Consider the following 24,261-nt stretch of genomic DNA (forward strand, 5'->3'; position numbering starts at 1 on the left):
TGCCGTCACTGCCACCTTGTCCTGTCATCATTGTCCTGCCGCCACTGCCACCCTTGTTCTGCCATCACTGTCCTGCCATCACTATTCTGCCCTGACTGCCATCACTGTTCTGCCATCACTGTTCTGCCGTCACAGGCACCCCTGTCCTGTCATCACTGTCCTGCCGTCACTTCCACCCTTGTCCTGCCATTACTGTCCTGCCATCACTGCCACCCTTGTCCTGCCGTCACTGCCACCCTTGTCCTGCCATTACTGTCCTGCCATCAATGCCACCCTTGTCCTGCCGTCACTTCCACCCTTGTCCTGCCATCACTGCCACCCTTGTCCTGCCATCACTGCCACCCTTGTCCTGCCGTCAATGCCACCCTTGTCTCGCCATTACTGTCCTGCCGTCACTGCCACCCTTGTCTCGCCATTACTGTCCTGCCGTCACTGCCACCCTCGTCCCGCCATCACTGTCCTGCCATCACTGCCACCCTTGTCCTGCCATTACTGTCCTGCCGTCACTGCCACCCTTGTCCTGTCATTACTGTCCTGCCATCACTGCCACCCATGTCTCGCCATTACTGTCCTGCCGTCACTGCCACCCTTGTCCTGCCATCACTGCCAACCCTTGTCCTGCCATTACTGTCCTGCCGTCACTGCCACTCTTGTCTGTCCATTACTGTCCTGCCGTCACTGCCACCCTTGTTCTGCCATTACTGTCCGGCCATCACTGCCACCCTTGTCCCGCCATTACTGTCCTGCCGTCACTGCCACCCTTGTCCTGCCATTACTGTCCTGCCGTCACTGCCACCCTTGTCCCGCCATTACTGTCCTGCCGTCACTGCCACCCTTGTCCTGCCATCACTGCCACCCTTGTCCCGCCATTACTGTCCTGCCGTCACTGCCACCCTTGTCCCGCCATCACTGCCACCCTTGTCCCGCCATCACTGTCCTGCCATCACTGTCCTGCCATCACTGCCACCCTTGTCTCGCCATTACTGTCCTGCCGTCACTGCCACCCTTGTCCCGCCATCACTGTCCTGCCATCACTGCCACCCTTGTCTCGCCATTACTGTCCTGCCGTCACTGCCACCCTTGTCTCACCATTACTGTCCTGCCGTCACTGCCACCCTTGTCTCGCCATTACTGTCCTGCCGTCATTGCCACCCTTGTCCTGCCATTACTGTCCTGCCGTCACTGCCACCCTTGTCTCGCCATTACTGTCCTGCCGTCACTGCCACCCTTGTCTCGCCATTACTGTCCTGCCGTCACTGCCACCCTTGTCCCGCCATCACTGTCCTGCCGTCACTGCCACCCTTGTCCCGCCATCACTGCCACCCTTGTCCTGTTATCACTGCCACCCTTGTCCTGCCATCACTGCCACCCTCGTCCCGCCATTACTGTCCTGCCGTCACTGCCACCCTTGTCCCGCCATCACTGCCACCCTTGTCCTGCCATCACTGCCACCCTTGTCCCGCCATTACTATCCTGCCGTCACTGCCACCCTTGTCCCGCCATTACTATCCTGCCGTCACTGCCACCCTTGTCCTGCCATCACTGCCACCCTTGTCCCGCCATTACTGTCCTGCCGTCACTGCCACCCTTGTCCCGCCATCACTGCCACCCTTGTCCTGCTATCACTGCCACCCTTGTCCTGCCATCACTGCCACTGCTGCTAAACATGGCCGTCACGTTGCGTCAACTCGTCAAGACCATCACATGGACACACAAGCAGCGTGTGAGTCTAAGATAAAAAAAAGTGTGACCCCCACAACACATCATACTGAGTGTGTAAGTGTTGCTACACCCTGTCTCTGGTCACGCCTCACCCTGCCATCCTCACTCACATCCTTCCCTTCCTCCCATCCTTCACTTTCTCTCCCTCATCTCTCTCCACCACTGCTGCCGGAGCAGCTTTGGTGGGTCTTGGAGAGTTGTGGGTGGGCTGGGAACAGCCTATAGACATGCAGAGGACGTGGGTAGACATGTAGTGGGCGTGGGTAGACATGCAGAGGACGTGGGTAGACATGTAGTGGGCGTGGGTAGACATGCAGAGGACATGGGTAGACATGTAGTGGGCGTGGGTAGACATGCAGAGGACGTGGGTAGACATGTAGTGGGCGTGGGTAGACATGTAGTGGGCGTGGGTAGACATGCAGAGGACGTGGGTAGACATGTAGTGGGCGTGGGTAGACACTGTAGTGGGCGTGGGTAGACATTGTAGATGTATAGGGCGTGGGTAGATATTGTAGAGGTGCATAGGGCCTCTGTAAGCTTTTGGAGGGTTGTCAAAGCCTCCTGGAGGGTTGTCAAAGCCTCCTGGAGGGTTGTCAAAGCCTCAGGAGTTGCAGAAGGATTCTAGAAAGAGCTTAGAAATTCTAGAAAATTGTCAAGAGTTGTGGAGGATCTGGCAAGACTGCTGAACACCCTGTAAGAGTGAGAAAGCTACCAAAGATCTGGCAAGACTGCAGAACACCCTGTAAGAGTGAGAAAGCTACCAAAGATCTGGCAAGACTGCTGAACACCCTGTAAGAGTGAGAAAGATACCAAAGATCTGGCAAGACTGCTGAACACCCTGTAAGAGTGAGAAAGATACCAAAGATCTGGCAAGACTGCTGAACACCCTGTAAGAGTGAGAAAGATACCAAAGATCTGGCAAGACTGCTGAACACCCTGTAAGACCGGGGGAGCAGCTGGCCCTCACTACCACCACTACCACCAAACCACCACAAGCAGCAGCACCACTACCAACAACAGCTAACCACCACCACTACCAGCAGCACCAGCAGCACCAGCAGCACCAGCAGCACCAGCACCACCAGCACCACCAGCAGCACCAGCAGCAGCATCAGCAGCACCAGCAGCACCAGTAGCAGCACCAGCACCAGTAGCACCACCTGCAGCAGCAGCACCAGCCCCGGCGCCAGCGGCACCAGCGGCGCCGCGGCACCGGGGCCCGGGGGTCGCCAGGGGCGCAGCGGCAGGGGCCCAGGGCCCAGCGGCCCAGTGGCACCGGGGGCCCCAGCGGCCCGTGGCCCCAGCGGCCCAGCGGCGCCGGTGGCCCAGGGGCGCCTCACCAGCCCCCAACGGCCGCGGCGGGGGCCCGGGGCACCGCGGCCCCGGCGCGGGGCACCGGGGCCCCGGGGCCGGTCCCAGCGGCCCGGGCCCAGGGCCCGCGGCCCGTGGCCCAGCGGCGCCCGTGGCCCAGCGGCCCGTGGCACCAGCGGCCCAGTGGCGCCGGTGGCCCAGCCCCCAGTCACCGGGGCCCAGCGGCCCAGCGGCCCAGGGCGCCGGGGCGCGGTCAGGGGCCCCGTGGCACCGCGGCCCAGGGCCCGGTGGCCCGGGGCCCGCGGCGCCGCCCCCGGGGGCGCCGGTGGCCCCCAGCGCCGGTAACCCCCCGGGCCCAGCGGCCCGGTGGCCCGGGTGGCCCAGCGGCCCAGGGCCCGGTGGGCCCGGCCCCGGTGGCCCGGGGCCCCAGGGCGCCGGTGGCCCAGCGGCCGGTGGCGCCGGGGCGGTGGCCCCCGGGTGGCGCCGGGGGCCGCGGCCCAGTGGCGCCGCCCCCAGCGGCCGGGCCCAGCGGCGCCGTGGCCCGGGCGCGGGGCCCGGTGGCGCCGGGGCCCAGCGCCCGCGGGCCCGGTCCCCCAGCGGCCCGTCCCAGCGGCCCAGTGGCACCAGCGGCCCCAGCGGCAGGGGCACCGGGGCACCGCGGCCCGGGTCCCCAGGGGAAGGGTGGCCCGCGGCCCAGTAACCCCCGGCGCCCAGCGCCCCGGTAACCAGCGGCGCCAGCCACCGGCCAGTGGCCCAGGGCCCGGCGGCGCCCCGGGGCCGGTGGAAAGCGGCGCCGGTGGCCCAGCGGCCCACCCGGGCGCCAGCCCCCGGGGAACCCAGGGCACCCGGAACCGGGGGCCGGTGGCCCCACTCACCCCTGAGACAGGGGTCACACTCACCCCTGAGACAGGGGTCACACTCACCCCTGAGACAGGGTCACACTCACCCCTGAGACAGGGTCACACTCACTCCTGAGACAGGGTCACACTCACCCCTGCGACAGGGGTCACACTCACCCCTGAGACAGGGTCACACTCATCCCTGAGACAGGGGTCACACTCACCCCTGAGACAGGGGTCACACTCACCCGAGACAGGGTCACACTCACCCCTGAGACAGGGTCACACTCACCCCTGAGACAGGGGTCACACTCACCCCTGAGACAGGGGTCACACTCACCCCTGAGACAGGGTCACACTCACCCCTGCGACAGGGGTCACACTCAACCCTGAGACAGGGTCACACTCACCCCTGAGACAGGGTCACACTCACCCCTGAGACAGGGTCACACTCACCCCTGAGACAGGGTCACACTCACCCCTGAGACAGGGGTCACACTCACCCCTGAGACAGGGTCACGCTCACCCCTGAGACAGGGTCACACTCACCCCTGAGACAGGGGTCACACTCACCCCTGAGACAGGGTCACGCTCACCCCTGAGACAGGGGTCACACTCACCCCTGAGACAGGGGTCACACTCACCCCTGAGACAGGGGTCACACTCACCCCTGAGACAGGGTCACGCTCACCCCTGAGACAGGGGTCACACTCACCCCTGAGACAGGGTCACGCTCACCCCTGAGACAGGGGTCACACTCACCCCTGAGACAGGGGTCACACTCACCCCTGAGACAGGGGTCACGCTCACCCCTGAGACAGGGGGTCACACTCACCCCTGAGACAGGGGTCACACTCACCCCTGAGACAGGGGTCACACTCACCACTGAGACAGGGGTCACTCTCACCCCTGAGACAGTGGTCACACTCACCCCTGAGACAGGGGTCACACTCACCCCTGAGACAGGGGTCACACTCACCCCTGAGACAGGGTCACACTCACCCCTGAGACAGGGGTCACACTCACCCCTGAGACAGGGTCACACTCACCCCTGCGACAGGGGTCACACTCAACCCTGAGACAGGGTCACACTCACCCCTGAGACAGGGGTCACACTCACCCCTGAGACAGGGGTCACACTCACCCCTGAGACAGGGTCACACTCACCCCTGAGACAGGGTCACACTCACCCCTGAGACAGGGTCACACTCACCCCTGAGACAGGGGTCACACTCACCCCTGAGACAGGGTCACACTCACCCCTGAGACAGGGGTCACACTCACCCCTGAGACAGGGTCACACTCACCCCTGAGACAGGGGTCACACTCACCCCTGAGACAGGGGTCACACTCACCCCTGAGACAGGGTCACACTCACCCCTGCGACAGGGGTCACACTCACCCCTGAGACAGGGGTCACACTCACCCCTGAGACAGGGTCACACTCACCCCTGAGACAGGGTCACACTCACCCCTGAGACAGGGTCACACTCACCCCTGAGACAGGGTCACACTCACCCCTGAGACAGCGTCACACACACCCCTGAGACAGGGTCACACTCAACTCTGAGACAGGGTCACACTCACCCCTGAGACAGGGGTCACACACCCCTGAGACAGGGGTCACACTCACCCCTGAGACAGGGGTCACACTCACCCCTGAGACAGGGGTCACACTCACCCCTGAGACAGGGGTCACACTCACCCCTGAGACAGGGGTCACACGTGACCACAGAAAACGGGAGCCAGGGGATACTAAAACACAAGTTTATGAATAACGTTTTATACGAGAAAGTAACTAAGGTGTCTACTGGAATGGAACCTGGCGAGAGTGTGTTTATGGACTCCTATGTAGTGAGCTGAGGCAAGGATAGTAAAGCACAAGGCTCTCTCCCCACCCTCCGGCCATTTCCGGCATGAAGATGGGAAACAAATACATTACAATGGAAAAAAACTGACGTGCTTGTAGGACAGACAGAAGTGGATGGAAGGTATGAACTATATTCTATCTCCACTACACAGTAGTAGTACTATTACTACTGTCAATGGTAGTTTACGTTTGTAGTAGGAGACTGTTACTAGACGTTATAGCTTGATTCCTCGAGTTCAAACCTGGCCACGCCCACGGACACGGACAGTCACTTCGTAGACACGAAGGTAGGATACGCCGGTAGACACGTCCATTTCAGGCACCCTGCAGACCACTACAACGTTTCTCATACTCTCATCCACCACACTGCTTCTAGTTCTAGATACCACTAGCTAGACATCTGGATACTGACGAAATCGTAATAAAACAACTGTAAACCACGCTGGTCCAGTGGTTAACGCACCGGCTTGGAGTTTTACCACTGACTTGCCATGGTTCTAACCCCACCCGTACCGTCGTTTGTCTACATACTACATTGCAGGTGCAATCAAATAACTGGATATTCCAGGCAACTTGGACATCTTCACCAGTGCCAGATAAACGAGACTGCGAAGGATACGTGGGCCAAAGAGACACCAACAGCCTGGTTGTCCAGACAAGCACCAGACGAACCTGGCCCATGGCCGGGCTCCAGAAATTCATCAAAGATTGTGAGCAGACACCAGGTTACCGGTGGCTACAACTGGCAGGCAACTGTAATATACAGAATGTTGTGTTTGCCAGGTATGAGTCCAGCTGCTTCCGGGAAGAATAAATTGATTTGACGCCCACAACTCGCGTGGGAGGAGTGGAGGTATTAAGGGTATGGAGAGGGAGAGAGGATATAGAAGGGGAGGGGAGGGAGGGGGGAAAATGTGTGTAGGGGAGGGAGTGAGAGGAGGATAAATACAGGGAGGGTAGACGGATGGTGTAGGGAAGAAGGGAGGATTGAAAGTGAGGGAAGGGAGGGAACCTCCCTGGAGTCTACCTATAGGGCATTCCGGGGATCAACGCCCCCGCGGCCCGGTCTATGGCCAGGCTTCCTGGTAGATCAGGACCTGATTGAGGTTGTTACTGCTGGCTGCACGTAGTTCAACGTACGAACCACAGCCCGGCTGATACGGCACTGACTCTAGGTATCTGTCCAGCTCCCTCTTGAAGACAACCAGGGGTCTCTTGGTAATTCCCCTTATGACTGGTGGGAGGCTGATGAACAGTCTTGGACCCTGGACACTTATTATGTTTTCTCTTAGTATACTAATGGCGCCCTTACTTTTCACTGGGGTATGTTGCATCGCCTGCCAAGTCTTTTGTTTTCGTAGGGAGTGATTTCTGTATGCAGATTGGGGACCAGTCCCTCCAGGATCTTCCAGGTGTAGATTATATCTCTCTCGCCTGCGCTACAGTGAGTACAAGTCAAGTGTATCCAGGCGTTCCCAGTTAAGGTGTTTGATGGAACTTATACGTGAAGTGCAGGTTCTCTGTACATTCTCCAGATCTGCTTTGAAGAGAGATGTTAATGCACAGCAGCATTCCAGCCTAGAGAGAACAAGTGATTTGAAAAGGATCATCATTGGCTTGGCATCTCTTGTCTTGAATGTCCTCATTAGCTAAGGTGCCCCGTGGCCTGGTGGGTAAAGCTTTCGTTTCACACGGAGAGGGTCTGAGTTCGATTCTCAGCGAGAGTAAAAACAGTGGACGTGTTTCTTTACACCGGTTGTCTATGTTCACCCATCAGTAAAATGGGTACCTCAGTGTTAGTGGACTGGTGTGGGTCACATCCTGGGTGTTAGTGGACTGGTTTGGGTCGCATCCTGGGTGTTAGTGGACTGGTGTGGGTCGCATCCTGGGTGTTAGTGGACTGGTGCGGGTCGCATCCTGGGTGTTAGTGGACTGGTGTGGGTCACATCCTGGGTGTTAGTGGACTGGTTTGGGTCGCATCCTGGGTGTTAGTGGACTGGTGTGGGTCACATCCTGGGTGTTAGTGGACTGGTTTGGGTCGCATCCTGGGTGTTAGTGGACTGGTGTGGGTCGCATCCTGGGTGTTAGTGGACTGGTGTGGGTCACATCCTGGGTGTTAGTGGACTGGTGTGGGTCACATCCTGGGTGTTAGTGGACTGGTGTGGGTCGCATCCTGGGTGTTAGTGGACTGGTGTGGGTCGCATCCCGGGTGTTAGTGGACTGGTGTGGGTAAGATAAGATTTCGTTCGGATTTTTAACCCCGGAGGGTTAGCCACCCAGGATAACCCAAGAAAGTCAGTGCGTCATCGAGGACTGTCTAACTATTTCCATTGGGGTCCTCAATCTTGTCCCCCAGGATGCGACCCACACCAGTCGACTAGCACCCAGGTACCTATTTGCTGCTAGGTGAACAGGACAACAGGTGTAAGGAAACGTGTCGAATGTTTCCACCCGCCGGGAATCGAACCCGGGCCCGTGTGAAGCGGGAGCTTTAGCCACCAGGCCACCGGGTCACATCCTGGGTATTAGTGGACTGGTGTGGGTCGCATCCTGGGTATTAGTGGACTGGTGTGGGTCACATACTGGGTGTTAGTGGACTGGTGTGGGTCACATCCTGGGTGTTAGTGGACTGGTGTGGGTCGCATCCTGGGTGTTAGTGGACTGGTGTGGGTCGCATCCTGGGTGTTAGTGGACTGGTGTGGGTCACATCCTGGGTATTAGTGGACTGGTGTGGGTCACATCCTGGGTATTAGTGGACTGGTGTGGGTCACATCCTGGATGTTAGTGGACTGGTTTGGGTCACATCCTGGGTGTTGGTGGACTGGTGTGGGTCACATCCTGGGTGTTGGTGGACTGGTGTGGGTCACATCCTGGGTGTTAGTGGACTGGTGTGGGTCACATCCTGGGTGTTGGTGGACTGGTGTGGGTCACATCCTGGGTGTTGGTGGACTGGTGTGGGTCACATCCTGGGTGTTGGTGGACTGGTGTGGGTCACATCCTGGGTGTTGGTGGACTGGTGTGGGTCACATCCTGGGTGTTAGTGGACTGGTGTGGGTCACATCCTGGGTGTTAGTGGACTGGTGTGGGTCACATCCTGGGACAAAACTGACCTAATTTGCGTGAAATGTTCAGTATAACAAGCAACTTTCTATATAGTAGTATGTCACTGATGTCAGCTATGGTCTGTATACCTTGTACATGTACTTGTATACCTTGTACATGTACTTGTATACCTTGTACATGTACTTGTATACCTTGTACATGTACTTGTATACCTTGTACATGTACATGTATACCTTGTACATGTATTTGTATACCTTGTACATGTACTTGTATACCTTGTACATGTACTTGTATACCTTGTACATGTACATGTATACCTTGTACATGTATTTGTATACCTTGTACATGTACTTGTATACCTTGTACATGTACTTGTATACCTTGTACATGTACTTGTATACCTTGTACATGTACTTGTATACCTTGTACATGTACATGTATACCTTGTACATGTATTTGTATACCTTGTACATGTACTTGTATACCTTGTACATGTACTTGTATACCTTGTACATGTACTTGTATACCTTGTACATGTACATGTATACCTTGTACATGTATTTGTATACCTTGTACATGTACTTGTATACCTTGTACATGTACTTGTATACCTTGTACATGTACTTGTATACCTTGTACATGTACTTGTATACCTTGTACATGTACTTGTATACCTTGTACATGTACTTGTATACCTTGTACATGTACTTGTATACCTTGTACATGTACTTGTATACCTTGTACATGTACTTGTATACCTTGTACATGTACTTGTATACCTTGTACATGTACTTGTATACCTTGTACATGTACTTGTATACCTTGTACATGTACTTGTATACCTTGTACATGTACATGTATACCTTGTACATGTACTTGTATACCTTGTACATGTACTTGTATACCTTGTACATGTACATGTATACCTTGTACATGTACTTGTATACCTTGTACATGTACATGTATACCTTGTACATGTACTTGTATACCTTGTACATGTACATGTATACCTTGTACATGTACTTGTATACCTTGTACATGTACTTGTATACCTTGTACATGTACTTGTATACCTTGTACATGTACATGTATACCTTGTACATGTACTTGTATACCTTGTACATGTACATGTATACCTTGTACATGTACTTGTATACCTTGTACATGTACATGTATACCTTGTACATGTACTTGTATACCTTGTACATGTACTTGTATACCTTGTACATGTACTTGTATACCTTGTACATGTACATGTATACCTTGTACATGTACTTGTATACCTTGTACATGTACATGTATACCTTGTACATGTACTTGTATACCTTGTACATGTACTTGTATACCTTGTACATGTACTTGTATACCTTGTACATGTACATGTATACCTTGTACATGTACTTGTATACCTTGTACATGTACTTGTATACCTTGTACATGTACATGTATACCTTGTACATGTACTTGTATACCTTGTACATGTACTTGTATACCTTGTACATGTACTTGTATACCTTGTACATGTACTTGTATACCTTGTACATGTACTTGTATACCTTGTACATGTACATGTATACCTTGTACATGTACTTGTATACCTTGTACATGTACTTGTATACCTTGTACATGTACTTGTATACCTTGTACATGTACTTGTATACCTTGTACATGTACTTGTATACCTTGTACATGTACTTGTATACCTTGTACATGTACTTGTATACCTTGTACATGTACTTGTATACCTTGTACATGTACTTGTATACCTTGTACATGTACTTGTATACCTTGTACATGTACTTGTATACCTTGTACATGTACTGGTAGTAAATAAAGATATCATTATCCATCCTATCAGTTTCCTCGCAGACATGATAGTGACATTGTTATGATCCTTGAAGGTGAGATCCTCAGACATTACCACTCCCAGGTCCTTCACATTACTTTTCCGCTCTATTGTATGATTAGAGTTTGTAGTATACTCACTTCTAGTTATTATTTCCTCCAGTTTTCCATAACGGAGCAGTTGGAATTTGTCTTCACTGAATATCACATTGTTCTCTGTTGCCCATTGGAAAACTTGGTTTATATCTTCTTGGAGATTTGCCGTGTCCTCAATGGATGACACTCTCATGAAGATCCTAGTATCCTCTCCAAAGGATGATACAGTGCTATGGTTTACATCTCTGTCTATGTCTGATATGAGGATGAGGAACAGGATAGGTGCCAGTACTGTGCCTTGTGGAACAGAGCTCTTCACTATGGCAGCTTCCGAGTTAACTCTGTTTACCACTACTCTTTGTGTTCGATTGTTTAGAAAGTTGAAGATCCATCTGCCAACTTTGCCAGTTATCCCTTTAGAACGCATTCTGTGTTATTACGCCATGATCGCACTTGTCAAAGGCTTTTGCAAAATCTGTGTATATTACATCTGCATTCTGTTCGTTTCTCAGTGCATCCAAGACCATATCATAGTGGTCCAGTAGTTGCGAGAGGCAGGAGCTACCTGCTCTGAACCCATGTTGCCCTGGACTGTGCAACTGTTGGGAGTCCAAGTGGTTTGCAATCCCGTTTCTTATAATTCTTTCAAAGATTTTTTGTTAGCTACTGCTTTGCTGCCACCTTTATGGAGTGGAGCTATATCCGTTGTTTTTAGTGATTGTGGAATCTCACCTGTGTCTAAGCTCCTTCTCCATAGCATACTCAGGGCCCGTGAGAGAGGTTTCTTGTAGTTCTTAATGAACACAGAGTTCCGCGATTCTGGGTCTGGGGGCTGAGTGCATGGGCATGTTGTCAATGGCTTTCTCAAAGTCTAGTGGAGTCAGGGTTATGTCAGAAATTTGGCATACATTCACAGGGTCTTGAGGCTCATTCATGGGAAGAGCAGAGTGATGAAAAGAAGGTAGAGAGTGAGGGTAGGGAGAGAAGGTAGAGAGTGAAGGTAGGGAGAGAAGGTAGAGAGTGAAGGTAGGGAGAGAAGGTGGGGAGAGAAGGTAGCGAGTGAAGGTAGAGAGTGAAGGTAGAGAGAGAAGGTAGGGAGAGAAGGTGGGGAGAGAAGGTAGCGAGTGAAGGTAGAGAGAGAAGGTAGAGAGAGAAGGTAGAGAGAGAAGGTAGAGAGAGAAGGTAGCGAGTGAAGGTAGAGAGAGAAGGTAGGGAGAGAAGGTGGGGAGAGAAGGTAGCGAGTGAAGGTAGAGAGAGAAGGTAGAGAGAGAAGGTAGAGAGTGAAGGTAGGGAGAGAAGGTAGAGTGAGGGTATGGAGAGAAGGTAGAGTGAGGGTAGGGAGAGAAGGTAGAGAGTGAGGGTAGGGAGAGAAGGTAGGGAGAGAAGGTGGGGAGAGAAGGTGGCGAGTGAAGGTAGAGAGAGAAGGTAGCGAGTGAAGGTAGAGAGAGAAGGTAGAGAGAGAAGGTAGAGAGAGAAGGTAGCGAGTGAAGGTAGAGAGAGAAGGTAGAGAGAGAAGGTAGGGAGAGAAGGTGGGGAGAGAAGGTAGAGAGAGAAGGTAGGGAGAGAAGGTGGGGAGAGAAGGTAGCGAGTGAAGGTAGAGAGAGAAGGTAGAGAGAGAAGGTAGGGAGAGAAGGTGGGGAGAGAAGGTGGGGAGAGAAGGTAGGGAGAGAAGGTGGGGAGAGAAGGTGGGGAGAGAAGGTAGAGAGAGAAGGTAGCGAGTGAAGGTAGAGAGAGAAGGTGGGGAGAGAAGGTAGAGAGAGAAGGTAGAGAGAGAAGGTAGAGAGAGAAGGTAGAGAGAGAAGGTGGGGAGAGAAGGTAGAGAGAGAAGGTAGGGAGAGAAGGTAGGGAGAGAAGGTGGGGAGAGAAGGTAGCGAGTGAAGGTAGAGAGAGAAGGTGGGGAGAGAAGGTAGAGAGAGAAGGTAGAGAGAGAAGGTAGAGAGAGAAGGTAGAGAGAGAAGGTAGAGAGAGAAGGTAGAGAGAGAAGGTAGGGAGAGAAGGTAGCGAGTGAAGGTAGAGAGAGAAGGTAGAGAGAGAAGGTAGAGAGAGAAGGTAGGGAGAGAAGGTGGGGAGAGAAGGTAGAGAGAGAAGGTAGCGAGTGAAGGTAGACAGAGAAGGTAGAGAGAGAAGGTAGAGAGAGAAGGTAGGGAGAGAAGGTAGGGAGAGAAGGTGGGGAGAGAAGGTAGAGAGAGAAGGTAGAGAGAGAAGGTAGAGAGAGAAGGTAGAGAGAGAAGGTAGAGAGAGAAGGTAGAGAGAGAAGGTAGAGAGAGAAGGTAGCGAGTGAAGGTAGAGAGAGAAGGTAGAGAGAGAAGGTAGAGAGAGAAGGTAGGGAGAGAAGGTGGGGAGAGAAGGTAGAGAGAGAAGGTAGAGAGAGAAGGTAGCGAGTGAAGGTAGAGAGAGAAGGTAGAGAGAGAAGGTAGGGAGAGAAGGTGGGGAGAGAAGGTAGCGAGTGAAGGTAGAGAGAGAAGGTAGAGAGAGAAGGTAGAGAGAGAAGGTAGGGAGAGAAGGTAGAGAGTGAAGGTAGAGAGAGAAGGTAGCGAGTGAAGGTAGAGAGAGAAGGTAGAGAGAGAAGGTAGAGAGAGAAGGTAGAGAGAGAAGGTAGAGAGAGAAGGTAGCGAGTGAAGGTAGAGAGAGAAGGTAGAGAGAGAAGGTAGAGAGAGAAGGTAGGGAGAGAATGTGGGGAGAGAAGGTAGAGAGAGAAGGTAGAGAGAGAAGGTAGCGAGTGAAGGTAGAGAGAGAAGGTAGAGAGAGAAGGTAGGGAGAGAAGGTGGGGAGAGAAGGTAGCGAGTGAAGGTAGAGAGAGAAGGTAGAGAGAGAAGGTAGCGAGTGAAGGTAGAGAGAGAAGGTAGAGAGAGAAGGTAGGGAGAGAAGGTAGAGAGTGAAGGTAGAGAGAGAAGGTAGCGAGTGAAGGTAGAGAGAGAAGGTAGAGAGAGAAGGTAGCGAGTGAAGGTAGAGAGAGAAGGTAGGGAGAGAAGGTAGAGAGTGAAGGTAGAGAGAGAAGGTAGAGAGTGAAGGTAGAGAGAGAAGGTAGGGAGAGAAGGTAGGGAGAGAAGGTAGGGAGAGAAGGTAGAGAGAGAAGGTAGCGAGTGAAGGTAGAGAGAGAAGGTAGGGAGAGAAGGTAGAGAGAGAAGGTAGGGAGAGAAGGTAGAGAGTGAAGGTAGAGAGAGAAGGTAGCGAGTGAAGGTAGGGAGAGAAGGTAGGGAGAGAAGGTAGAGAGTGAAGGTAGAGAGAGAAGGTAGAGAGAGAAGGTAGGGAGAGAAGGTAGAGAGTGAAGGTAGAGAGAGAAGGTAGCGAGTGAAGGTAGGGAGAGAAGGTAGAGAGAGAAGGTAGGGAGAGAAGGTAGAGAGAGAAGGTAGGGAGAGAAGGTAGGGAGAGAAGGTAGAGAGTGAAGGTAGAGAGAGAAGGTAGGGAGAGAAGGTAGCGAGTGAAGGTAGAGAGAGAAGGTAGAGAGAGAAGGTAGAGAGAGAAGGTAGCGAGTGAAGGTAGAGAGAGAAGGTAGGGAGAGAAGGTAGGGAGAGAAGGTAGAGAGTGAAGGTAGAGAGAGAAGGTAGGGAGAGAAGGTAGCGAGTGAAGGTAGAGAGAGAAGGTAGAGAGAGAAGGTAGGGAGAGAAGGTAGGGAGAGAAGGTAGAGAGTGAAGGTAGGGAGAGAAGGTAGGGAGAGAAGGTAGCGAGTGAAGGTAGAGAGAGAAGGTAGAGAGAGAAGGTAGGGAGAGAAGGTAGAGAGAGAAGGTAGAGAGAGAAGGTAGGGAGAGAAGGTAGAGAGTGAAGGTAGAGAGAGAAGGTAGAGAGAGAAGGTAGGGAGAGAAGGTAGCGAGTGAAGGTAGAGAGAGAAGGTAGAGAGAGAAGGTAGGGAGAGAAGGTAGAGAGAGAAGGTAGAGAGAGAAGGTAGAGAGAGAAGGTAGAGAGAGAAGGTAGGGAGAGAAGGTAGAGAGTGAAGGTAGAGAGAGAAGGTAGCGAGTGAAGGTAGGGAGAGAAGGTAGAGAGAGAAGGTAGCGAGTGAAGGTAGAGAGAGAAGGTAGAGAGAGAAGGTAGGGAGAGAAGGTAGAGAGTGAAGGTAGAGAGAGAAGGTAGCGAGTGAAGGTAGGGAGAGAAGGAAGAGTGAGGGTATGGAGAGAAGGTAGAGTGAGGGTATGGAGAGAAGGTAGAGTGAGGGTATGGAGAGAAGGTAGAGTGAGGGTATGGAGAGAAGGTAGAGTGAGGGTATGGAGAGAAGGTAGAGTGAGGGTATGGAGAGAAGGTAGAGTGAGGGTATGGAGAGAAGGTAGAGTGAGGGTAGGGAGAGAAGGTAGAGTGAGGGTATGGAGAGAAGGTAGAGTGAGGGTATGGAGAGAAGGTAGAGTGAGGGTATGGAGAGAAGGTAGAGTGAGGGTATGGAGAGAAGGTAGAGTGAGGGTATGGAGAGAAGGTAGAGTGAGGGTATGGAGAGAAGGTAGAGTGAGGGTAGGGAGAGAAGGTAGAGTGAGGGTATGGAGAGAAGGTAGAGTGAGGGTATGGAGAGAAGGTAGAGTGAGGGTATGGAGAGAAGGTAGAGTGAGGGTATGGAGAGAAGGTAGAGTGAGGGTATGGAGAGAAGGTAGAGTGAGGGTAGGGAGAGAAGGTAGAGTGAGGGTAGGGAGAGAAGGTATGGAGAGAAGGTGGGGAGAGAAGGTAGCGAGTGAAGGTAGAGAGAGAAGGTAGCGAGTGAAGGTATGGAGAGAAGGTAGAGTGAGGGTATGGAGAGAAGGTAGAGTGAGGGCAGGGAGAGAAGGGTAGAGAATGATGGTAGGGAGAGAAGGATCGATGAAGAGGGATGGATTAATTAATGGAAGTGAGGGTGGCAAGGTAGAAGAAGGGAGGGCAAGTAGAGATGAACTGATGAGACGGACGGACGGACGGACGGACGGACGGACGGACGGACGTGGTGTGTTTGCGCCCCAAGGAAGGGGAGAAAGGTAGTCTCCCCACACACATGAAACTGTTCAACCAACTTCCCCTAGCGACCTCATCCTTCCTTTGACCTCCCCACTTCCCTCCTCAGGTGGGGAGGGGAGGAAGAGGGGAAAAAAGAGAGAAAATGAGAGAAAGTGAAGAAAGAAAACAGTAGTAGTAGGATTAATAGCAGTAATAGTACATAACAGCATTAACTATCATATTAACAGAGTGACCGTGAAGGTCACTAAGAGGCGGGGCCAGGAGTTATGTCTCAACCCCTTCCACTACATACTGGTGAGTACACAAACAATAAAAACAGACAATCACAACAATTAAACATGACTGCATAAAGCTCTATACAGCGCCAAACAATACTTGATGAAGCTCTATACATCGCCAAACATAACTTGAAGCTCTATACAGCGCTAAACATGGCTTGATGAAGCTCTATACAGCGCCAAACATGACTTGATGAAGCTCTATACATCGCCAAACATGGCTTGATGAAGCTCTATACAGCGCCAAACATGACTTGATGAAGCTCTATACATCGCCAAACATGGCTTGATGAAGCTCTATACATCGCCAAACATGACTTGAAGCTCTATACAGCGCCAAACATGGCTTGATGAAGCTCTATACAGCGCCAAACATGACTTGAAGCTCTATACAGCGCTAAACATGGCTTGATGAAGCTCTACACAGCGCCAAACATGACTTGATGAAGCTCTATACATCGCCAAACATGGCTTGATGAAGCTCTATACATCGCCAAACATGACTTGAAGCTCTATACAGCGCTAAACATGGCTTGATGAAGCTCTACACAGCGCCAAACATGACTTGAAGCTCTATACAGCGCTAAACATGGCTTGATGAAGCTCTATACAGCGCCAAACATGACTTGAAGCTCTATACAGCGCTAAACATGGCTTGATGAAGCTCTATACAGCGCCAAACATGACTTGATGAAGCTCTATACATCGCCAAACATAACTTGAAGCTCTATACAGCGCTAAACATGGCTTGATGAAGCTCTATACAGCGCCAAACATGACTTGATGAAGCTCTATACAGCGCCAAACATGACTTGAAGCTCTATACATCGCCAAACATGGCTTGATGAAGCTCTATACAGCGCCAAACATGACTTGAAGCTCTATACAGCGCCAAACATAACTTGAAGCTCTATACAGCGCCAAACAATACTTGATGACGCTCTATACATCGCCAAACATGACTTGAAGCTCTATACAGCGCCAAACATAACTTGAAGCTCTATACATCGCCAAACATGGCTTGATGAAGCTCTATACAGCGCCAAACATGACTTGAAGCTCTATACAGCGCCAAACATAACTTGAAGCTCTATACATCGCCAAACATGGCTTGATGAAGCTCTATACAGCGCCAAACATGACTTGAAGCTCTATACAGCGCCAAACATAACTTGAAGCTCTATACATCGCCAAACATGGCTTGATGACGCTCTATACAGCGCCAAACATGGCTTGATGAAGCTCTATACAGCGCCAAACATGACTTGAAGCTCTATACAGCGCCAAACATAACTTGAAGCTCTATACATCGCCAAACATGGCTTGATGACGCTCTATACAGCGCCAAACATGGCTTGATGAAGCTCTATACAGCGCCAAACATGGCTTGATGAAGCTCTATACAGCGCCAAACATGGCTTGATGAAGCTCTATACAGCGCTTGATGAAGCTCTAAACATGGCTTGATGAAGCTCTATACAGCGCCAAACATGGCTTGATGAAGCTCTATACAGCGCCAAACATGGCTTGATGAAGCTCTATACAGCGCCAAACATGGCTTGATGAAGCTCTATACAGCGCCAAACATGGCTTGATGAAGCTCTATACAGCGCCAAACATGACTTGAAGCTCTATACAGCGCCAAACATAACTTGAAGCTCTATACATCGCCAAACATGGCTTGATGAAGCTCTATACAGCGCCAAACATGACTTGAAGCTCTATACAGCGCCAAACATGGCTTGATGAAGCTCTATACAGCGCCAAACATAACTTGAAGCTCTATACATCGCCAAACATGGCTTGATGAAGCTCTATACAGCGCCAAACATAACTTGTAAGAAAAGTCTGAACACTTAACTTGAAGAGTCTGAACTGTTAACCAACAAAAGTCTGAACATTTAACTATAACGAGTCTGAAGACTTGACTGTAACAAAAGTCTGAAGACTGGACTGTAACAAAAGTCTGAAGACTGGACTGCAACAAAAGTCTGAAGACTGGACTGGAACAAAAGTCTGAAGACTGGACTGCAACAAAAGTCTGAAGACTGGACTGGAACAAAAGTCTGAAGACTGGACTGGAACAAAAGTCTGAAGACTGGACTGGAACAAAAGTCTGAAGACTGGACTGCAACAAAAGTCTGAAGACTGGACTGCAACAAAAGTCTGAAGACTGGACTGCAACAAAAGTCTGAAGACTGGACTGCAACAAAAGTCTGAAGACTGGACTGGAACAAAAGTCTGAAGACTGGACTGGAACAAAAGTCTGAAGACTGGACTGGAACAAAAGTCTGAAGACTGGACTGGATGCTGAAGTAATGGAAGACTGCAGCTCCACAGTACACAGAAGTGAGAGGTTCTCAACATGCAGGTGTTGTACTACACCTGTTAGTATCTCAGTTGTTGTACTACACCTGCTAGTATCTCAGGTGTTGTGCTACACCTGTTAATATCTCAGTTGTTGTACTACACCTGTTAACATCTCAGGTGTTGCACTACACCTGTTAATATCTCAGTTGTTACACTACACCTATTCTTATGACAGGTGTTACCAGTTACGCTACACCTATTACGGCAGGTGTTACCGTTATGCTACACCAATGACAGGTGTTACTAGTTACATTACACCTGTTATTATGATAGGTGTTACCATTTACACTACACCTGTTATGGCAGGTGTTAGCACTTACGCTACACCTATTATGACAGGTGTTGCCACTTACGCTACATCTATTATGACATGTGTTACCACTTACGTTACACCTATTATGACAGGTGTCACCACTTACGCTACACCTGTTATAACAAGTGTTACCACTTTACACTTGTTCTTATGACAGGTGTTATTAGTTACATTACACCTGTTCTTATGACAGGTGTTACCACTTACATTACACCTGTTCTTATGACAGGTGTTACCATTTACATTACACCTGTTATTATGATAGGTGTTACCATTTACACTACACCTGTTATGACAGGTGTTAGCACTTACGCGACACCTGTTCTTATGACAAGTGTTACCACTTACATTACACTTGTTCTTATGACAGGTGTTACCACTAACACTATACCTGTTCTTATGACAGGTGTTACCACTAACACTATACCTGTTCTTATGACAGGTGTTACCACTAACACTATACCTGTTCTTATGACAGGTGTTACCACTAACACTGTACCTGTTCTTATGACAGGTGTTACCACTAACACTGTACCTGTTCTTATGACAGGTGTTACCACTTACACTACACCTGTTCTTATAACAGGTGTTACCACTTACGCTAGATGCTACTCACAAATCCACCTAGGCGTGTAGGTACTACTCACAAATCCACCTACCTGTGTAGGACTCACAAATCCACCTAGCCGTATAGGTGGACTCACAAATCCACCTACCTGTGTAGGACTCACAAATCCACCTAGCCGTGTAGGTAGACTCACAAATCCACCTAGCCGTGTAGGTGGACTCACAAATCCACCTTCCCGTGTAGGTACTACTCACAAATCCACCTACCTGTGTAGGACTCATAAATCCACCTAGCCGTGTAGGTGGACTCACAAATCCACCTTCCCGTGTAGGTACTACTTACAAATCCACCTACCTGTGTAGGACTCACAAATCCACCTAGCCGTATAGGTGGACTCACAAAACTACCTAGCCGTGTAGGTACTGCTCACAAATCCACCTACCTGTGTATGTACTACTCACAAATCCACCTAGCCGTGTAGGTACTACTCACAAATCCACCTACCTGTGTAGGTGGACTCACAAATCCACCTAGCCGTGTAGGTACTACTCACAAATCCACCTAGCCGTGTAGATACTACTCACAAATCCACCTAGCCGTGTAGGTACTACTCACAAATCCACCTAGCCGTGTAAGTACTACTCACAAATCCACCTAGCCGTGTAGGTACTACTCACAAATCCACCTAGCCGTGTAAGTACTACTCACAAATCCACCTAGCCGTGTAGGTACTACTCACAAATCCACCTAGCCGTGTAAGTACTACTCACAAATCCACCTAGCCGTGTAGGTACTACTCACAAATCCACCTAGCCGTGTAGGTACTACTCACAAATCCACCTAGCCGTGTAGGTACTACTCACAAATCCACCTAGCCGTGTAGGTACTACTCACAAATCCACCTAGCCGTGTAGGTACTACTCACAAATCCACCTAGCCGTGTAGGTACTACTCACAAATCCACCTAGCCGTGTAGGTACTACTCACAAATCCACCTAGCCGTGTAGATACTACTCACAAATCCACCTAGCCGTGTAGGTACTACTCACAAATCCACCTAGCCGTGTAGATACTACTCACAAATCCACCTAGCCGTGTAGGTACTACTCACAAATCCACCTAGCCGTGTAGATACTACTCACAAATCCACCTAGCCGTGTAGGTACTACTCACAAATCCACCTAGCCGTGTAGGTACTACTCACAAATCCACCTAGCCGTGTAGGTACTCACAAATCCACCTAGCCGTGTAGGTACTCACAAATCCACCTAGCCGTGTAGGTACTCACAAATCCACCTAGCCGTGTAGGTACTCACAAATCCACCTAGCCGTGTAGGTACTCACAAATCCACCTAGCCGTGTAGGTGGACTCACAAATCCACCTAGCCGTGTAGGTGGACTCACAGCCAGTGTCTGCGTCACAGTAAGTTGCACCAACATATAAATCACAAAATATCACAATTCAACAATATTATCAGATATATAACAGAAGACACAAATCTACTCACTGTTCCCGTTGAACACCCGAGATGTTATGTACCTGTTGGAGAGAGAACACTGTTAATACTTCTGTTGTTCCTGTTTAATTCCAAGGCTAAAAAACACACCATTAAAAAACTGGCTAATTTAAATCAGATCTTAAGAAACACATCCCTACACACAGAGGAGCTGTGACTCGACCCCTGTAACCACATATAGGCGAGTACACACACACACAAAACAACCACTAGGTAAAAAACACCACTACAAACATTTAAAAACATTAAAAATCAATATTAAATATGTTTAAAAACAAAAAAACACGCCAATAAAAAACGTTAACCAATATTTAAAAAACATACCATTATAAACATTATGTAAGACACACCGTTAAAAAACATCACTGCCGCTTGTAATGTCCACTAACAAACACCAACATTTAAACTAAACGCTGAAAAATACCACTTAAACTCCCCACTGTTTATAAAACTCCCCACTAAACACTACCACTCCCCAGTTTATAAAACTCCCCACTAAACACTATCACTCCCCACTGTTTATAAAACTCCCCACTAAACACTGCCACTCCCCACTATTTATAAAACTCACCACTACCACTCCCCACTGTTTATAAAACTCCCCACTAAACACTACTACTCCCCACTGTTTATAAAACTCCCCACTAAACACTACCACTCCCCAGTTTATAAAACTCCCCACTAAACACTACTACTCCGCACTGTTTATAAAACTCCCCACTAAACACTACCACTCCCCACTGTTTATAAAACTCCCCACTGTTTATAAAACTCCCCACTAAACACTACCACTCCCCAGTTTATAAAACTCCCCACTAAACACTATCACTCCCCACTGTTTATAAAACTCCCCACTAAACACTGCCACTCCCCACTATTTATAAAACTCACCACTACCACTCCCCACTGTTTATAAAACTCCCCACTAAACACTACCACTCCCCACTGTTTATAAAACTCCCCACTAAACACTACCACTCCCCACTGTTTATAAAACTCCCCACTAAACACTACCACTCCCCACTGTTTATAAAACTCCCCACTAAACACTACCACTCCCCACTGTTTATAAAACTCCCCACTAAACACTACCACTCCCCACTGTTTATAAAACTCCCCACTAAACACTACCACTCCCCACTGTTTATAAAACTCCCGACTAAACACTACTACTCCGCACTGTTTATAAAACTCCCCACTAAACACTACCACTCCCCACTGTTTATAAAACTCCCCACTGTTTATAAAACTCCCCACTAAACACTACCACTCCCCACTGTTTATAAAACTCCCCACTGTTTATAAAACTCCCCACTAAACACTACCACTCCCCACTGTTTATAAAACTCCCCACTAAACACTACCACTCCCCACTGTTTATAAAACTCCCCACTGTTTATAAAACTCCCCACTAAACACTACCACTCCCCACTGTTTATAAAACTCCCCACTGTTTATAAAACTCCCCACTGTTTATAAAACTCCCCACTGTTTATAAAACTCCCCACTGTTTATAAAACTCCCCACTGTTTATAAAACTCCCCACTAAACACTACCACTCCCCACTGTTTATAAAACTCCCCACTGTTTATAAAACTCCCCACTGTTTATAAAACTCCCCACTAAACACTACCACTCCCCACTGTTTATAAAACTCCCCACTAAACACTACCACTCCCCACTGTTTATAAAACTCCCCACTGTTTATAAAACTCCCCACTAAACACTACCACTCCCCACTGTTTATAAAACTCCCCACTGTTTATAAAACTCCCCACTGTTTATAAAACTCCCCACTAAACACTACCACTCCCCACTGTTTATAAAACTCCCCACTGTTTATAAAACTCCCCACTAAACACTACCACTCCCCACTGTTTATAAAACTCCCCACTGTTTATAAAACTCCCCACTAAACACTACCACTCCCCACTGTTTATAAAACTCCCCACTAAACACTACCACTCCCCACTGTTTATAAAACTCCCCACTGTTTATAAAACTCCCCACTGTTTATAAAACTCCCCACTAAACACTACCACTCCCCACTGTTTATAAAACTCCCCACTGTTTATAAAACTCCCCACTAAACACTACCACTCCCCACTGTTTATAAAACTCCCCACTGTTTATAAAACTCCCCACTAAACACTACCACTCCCCACTGTTTATAAAACTCCCCACTAAACACTACCACTCCCCACTGTTTATAAAACTCCCCACTGTTTATAAAACTCCCCACTAAACACTACCACTCCCCACTGTTTATAAAACTCCCCACTAAACACTACCACTCCCCACTGTTTATAAAACTCCCCACTGTTTATAAAACTCCCCACTAAACACTACCACTCCCCACTGTTTATAAAACTCCCCACTAAACACTACCACTCCCCACTGTTTATAAAACTCCCCACTGTTTATAAAACTCCCCACTGTTTATAAAACTCCGCACTGTTTATAAAACTCCCCACTAAACACTACCACTCCCCACTGTTTATAAAACTCCCCACTGTTTATAAAACTCCCCACTGTTTATAAAACTCCCCACTGTTTATAAAACTCCCCACTGTTTATAAAACTCCGCACTGTTTATAAAACTCCCCACTAAACACTACCACTCCCCACTGTTTATAAAACTCCGCACTGTTTATAAAACTCCCCACTAAACACTACCACTCCCCACTGTTTATAAAACTCCCCACTGTTTATAAAAGGGCAATATTCAGAAAGGTAATATAAAAAACAAACAATAAAAGAGAGAAGTATTAACAAGAGTGGAAGATATTAAAACAGGTGAAGCAATTAAGGTTTACGAAGCTCGTAAATAAAGTCAGAATATTACACTATACTGAGCTGTTATTCTGGCCCATCTTATGTGATATTAATATTATCTGGCACTCTACCTGTGGCACTAACTGTTACTCTGGCACTACCAGTGACATTTTTTCGCAATCTACCTGTGGCACTACCAGGTACTACTTGGCACTAAAAGTATTAATAGTAATAATAGCAGTAATAGCAAAAGCAGTAGTAGTAATGTGCACTTGCAGTGCACATTGACTAACATTAAAATGACTCTCTTCAAAGTTCCCCGAGGTCCCAACAGGCACCTCGGTCATTATAAAAGTTATGACGGAGGCGGAACTCCTGGCTATTCATGCAATGAGTTGTTTGTCCTAGCAGCACTTAGATCATTGAAGGTTACTTGCACAGACTGCGAACTGTAGCACCAATAGCTTGACTGATCAAGCCATCAACCACTAGACCTAATACAGACACATAGCAGTAAGACTATTAATCAATATAAGATTCTGAAGTGAGTTCCAATGTAAGATTATGAAGTTCCAATGTAAGATTCTGAGGTAAGTTCCAATGGCAGGGTCTGGAAACCAGAGGCAGGGTCTGGAAACCAGAGGCAGGGTCTGGAAACCAGAGGCAGGGGTCTGGAAACCAGAGGCAGGGTCTGGAAACCAGAGGCAGGGTCTGGAAACCAGAGGCAGGGGTCTGGAAACCAGAGGCAGGGTCTGGAAACCAGAGGCAGGGGTCTGGAAACCAGAG

The 24,261-nt window shown here is 49.4% G+C and overlaps 1 protein-coding gene across 1 annotated transcript in view; it reads right to left on the reverse strand.

Annotated features, from left to right (window-relative positions):
- Positions 1 to 24,261, reverse strand: part of LOC138855409 (tyrosine-protein phosphatase Lar-like) — a 1,956,413-nt gene that overhangs the window by 1,730,367 nt on the left and 201,785 nt on the right. The window contains exon 2 of the mRNA XM_070104642.1: positions 20,692 to 20,723. Within this exon, the coding sequence (XP_069960743.1) occupies positions 20,692 to 20,723 (32 nt within the window). The remainder of the gene's footprint in view (positions 1 to 20,691; positions 20,724 to 24,261) is intronic.

This window comes from Cherax quadricarinatus, chromosome 93 (assembly GCF_038502225.1).
Source record: "Cherax quadricarinatus isolate ZL_2023a chromosome 93, ASM3850222v1, whole genome shotgun sequence".
In the NCBI taxonomy this organism is placed as follows: domain Eukaryota; kingdom Metazoa; phylum Arthropoda; class Malacostraca; order Decapoda; family Parastacidae; genus Cherax; species Cherax quadricarinatus.